This window comes from Pristiophorus japonicus, chromosome 4 (assembly GCF_044704955.1).
Source record: "Pristiophorus japonicus isolate sPriJap1 chromosome 4, sPriJap1.hap1, whole genome shotgun sequence".
NCBI lineage: Eukaryota > Metazoa > Chordata > Chondrichthyes > Pristiophoridae > Pristiophorus > Pristiophorus japonicus.
Genome location: NC_091980.1, coordinates 309642412 through 309645592, shown reverse-complemented (window position 1 = coordinate 309645592; position 3181 = coordinate 309642412). Strand labels below are relative to the sequence as shown.

General features: G+C 46.7%; 1 protein-coding gene across 1 annotated transcript; it reads left to right on the top strand.

Moving 5' to 3' along the window:
* Positions 1-592: 592 nt before the first annotated feature.
* On the top strand, positions 593-1570 carry LOC139262799 (G-protein coupled receptor 4-like). Its single transcript, XM_070877951.1, has one exon. It carries the CDS (start codon positions 593-595, stop codon positions 1568-1570), a length of 978 nt encoding a protein of 325 aa, XP_070734052.1.
* The last annotated feature ends 1611 nt before the right edge of the window (positions 1571-3181 follow it).

The window sequence follows — 3181 nt, the reverse complement described above, 5'->3', positions numbered from 1 at the left end:
CAGATAATTTGCTTTAGTGATGTAGTTTGAGGGATAAATATTGGCCAGGACACTGCTCTGCTTCAAAATAGTGGCAAGGGATCTTTTACCTGAGAGTGCAGACAGAGCCTCGGTTCAACATGTTATCCTAAAAACGACACCTCTGACAGTGCAACTCTCCCTCTATGAGCCTAAATTATGTGCTCAAGTCTCTGGAGTGGGACTTAAACCTATGACCTTTTGACTTATAGTCAAGACTGCTATCCACTGACCCATAGTTGACACCTAAATTACAATCTTACTCCCTTTTGTACACTATTGCACCTATTACTGTTATCACCTCTATACCTTCTAGTCCTCTTGATAGCAATCTCTCTGATGTGCGCACACCTAGCTTGTTCCAGGAGTACACGTTACACACTCCCAGCCTGCAACTCTTCATCTATTGACTATATTAAAAACTTACATAGCCTGATCATCACTTTGTATTTATGAAGGACAATGATTTCAAAACAAGTAACGAGCAGTCCACTGAGATCTAAAGCGTCCCTTTTTTATTTCAATCACAGGTGAAGGAATAGGCTTTGAGTCACTGCCAGCAGTGCAGCTCAGAATGACAGACAACGCGACACAAAGCAATTCCAGCTGCATTGTCGACACCAGCATTGAGTTTGTCTTGGTCCCCTTCATGTACATGGCTGCGTTTCTCGTCAGCCTGCCTGGGAACTGTCTTTCCATCTATGTGGCGTGCTTGCACGTGAAGCGCGGCAATGAGATTGGCATCTACCTACTGAACCTGTCCTTGGTCGATATCTTGTACACATTCACACTGCCTTACTGGTTCAATGACTACATCAGCCCACACACCAGCATGGTGCTGTATAACCTGTTCATCGTCGTGATGTACAGCACCATGTACCTAAGCCCTGCGTTTCTATGCTGTATCGCCATGGATCGCTACCTAGCCATAACCCACCCGCTGAGGTATTTTGGGCTGCGGACAGTGCGGGCAGCCATTGTGACCAGTGCAGCCTCCTGGGCCATTCAGTTAGCGTACCATGCGCTGCTGCTCCACAAACACAATTTCTTCAGCAACTTTGGTTCCTCCATGATGTATGAAGACACTTACCCAATGAATCCGACACTGACTGTTGAATACCTCACCCGGTTCGCCGCTGGGTTTTGCTTGCCGCTGGCCCTGCTTCTCTTCTGCTCTCAGCGCATTTTCAAAGCGATCGCGGCCAGCGCCGCCACCATGGACAGTGAGAAGAAGAAGATCGCAAGACTCTTGCTCCAGCTGCTCGTTGTCTACGCTGTCAGCTTTGGCCCGTATCAGATCATAATGCTGGTCCGCAGTCTCAGCGAGCCAGGCAACTGCGATTTTGCCCAAAAAGTGTACATATTTTACAAAGTGTCCTTTGCGCTGACTGGCCTCAACTGCGCCGCTGACCCCATTCTCTACTGCTTGCTCTGTGACGCTGCCAAACAAGACATTATTAATTTGGTTACGACTATGAAGAAAAGACTCCACAGACTACGGCAGATTTTAACGATCGGATGGACAGCCCAAGGAGCATGCAGGCCGGATTAACCCGATTCATTTTGAGGGCTGGCTTCATTGCAACAACAACAGCATGCATTTATATAGCACGTTTAATCGAGTAAAACATCCCAAGGTGTTTCACAGGGGTGTCATCAGGATACATTTCACACCGAGCAACATAAGGAGACATTAGGATAGGTGACCAAAGGCTTGGTCCAAGTTTTAAAGAGCATCTTAAAGGAAGAGAGAGAGGCAGTGCAGTTAAAGGAAGTGAATTCCAGAGCTTAGGGCCTTGGCAGCTGAAGGCACGGTCGCCATTGTTGGGGCAAAGGAAATCGTGGATGAGCAAGACCAGAGTTAGAGGAACCATTCTGCTGGTGCATGACGCATCACAAACAAGCCCGTTTCAGAGCACTTGATACAATGGTGTAGAAAGTCCACAGTGTGCGCTCCACCCAGTCGTCGCTCAAAATTGTACCATGCTCTGATGTATGTCATAGGACCCCAATTTGAATAGCGAAATAAGGTTACCGTCTGATCCAGCTGGCTGCTTGGGACGCCCTTCAAACCTTCAAATTCAGTGGCAGGCAAGAACCCAGCATGAACGGGGTGGTTGGACAACCACAGTGCCCACTGACTCTCCATTTCCACTGGGGCCAGGGAGTCAAAATTGCCCATTATGACACAGAAAAAAAAGTTTAAGCTGAACGATTTTAGTTCTGGAGAGCACTTTTCCAGTTTTTCTACACCACATGAGCATAGAGCACTCCCAAGATAAGTAAAACCGATACATAGAGAAGCTTCCTCTACACTGTCCCATCACACACTCCCAGGGTAGGTACAGCATGGGTGAGACGCAGAGTAAAGTTCCCTCTGCACTGTCCCATCAAACACTCCCAGGGCAGATACAGCGCGGTTAGATGCAGAGTAAAGTTCCCTCTATAATGTCCCATCAAACACTCCCAGGGCAGGTACAGCATGGGTTAGATACAGAGTAAAGTTCCCTCTACACTGTCCCATCAAACACTCCCAGGGCAGGTACAGCATGGGTTAGATACAGAGTAAAGTTCCCTCTACACTGTCCCATCAAACACTCCCAGGGCAAGTACAGCGCGGTTAGATGCAGAGTAAAGTTCCCTCTATAATGTCCCATCAAACACTCCCAGGGCAGGTACAGCATGGGTTAGATACAGAGTAAAGTTCCCCATCCACCTACCTGGCCCGCAAGCCCCCGCCAGCCCGACACTTACCACTGGGCTGCTGCTGGTAAGTTAAATGGACCAATATTCTTAACAATGACAGCACCTTCCAAACCTGCAACCTCTATCACCTAGAAGGCCAAGGTCCGCATGCGCATGGGAAAACCATCACCTCCAAGTTCCCTTCCAAGTCACACCATCTTGACTTGTACATATATCGACGACCCTTTGTGGATATGTGAACTGGATATATGGAAATAAAGACAGTGAAGTGAACTGGATATATGAAAAAGTATAAGCCATGGAAAAATAACTAAGAGAATGTCAAATTGCAAATCATACAACATCAGCACAATTAATAGGCTTTCTCAAGGTTTTAAGTTACTAATCATGCCAGTATAAATTGTAACATGAAATGGATAAATGAAAATATGAAAATACAACATCAGCACAAGTAGAA

Coding starts and splice junctions, on each gene's coding strand:
- LOC139262799 (XM_070877951.1), top strand. CDS start 593: ATGACAGACAACGCGACACAAAGCAATTCCAGCTGCATTGTCGACACC.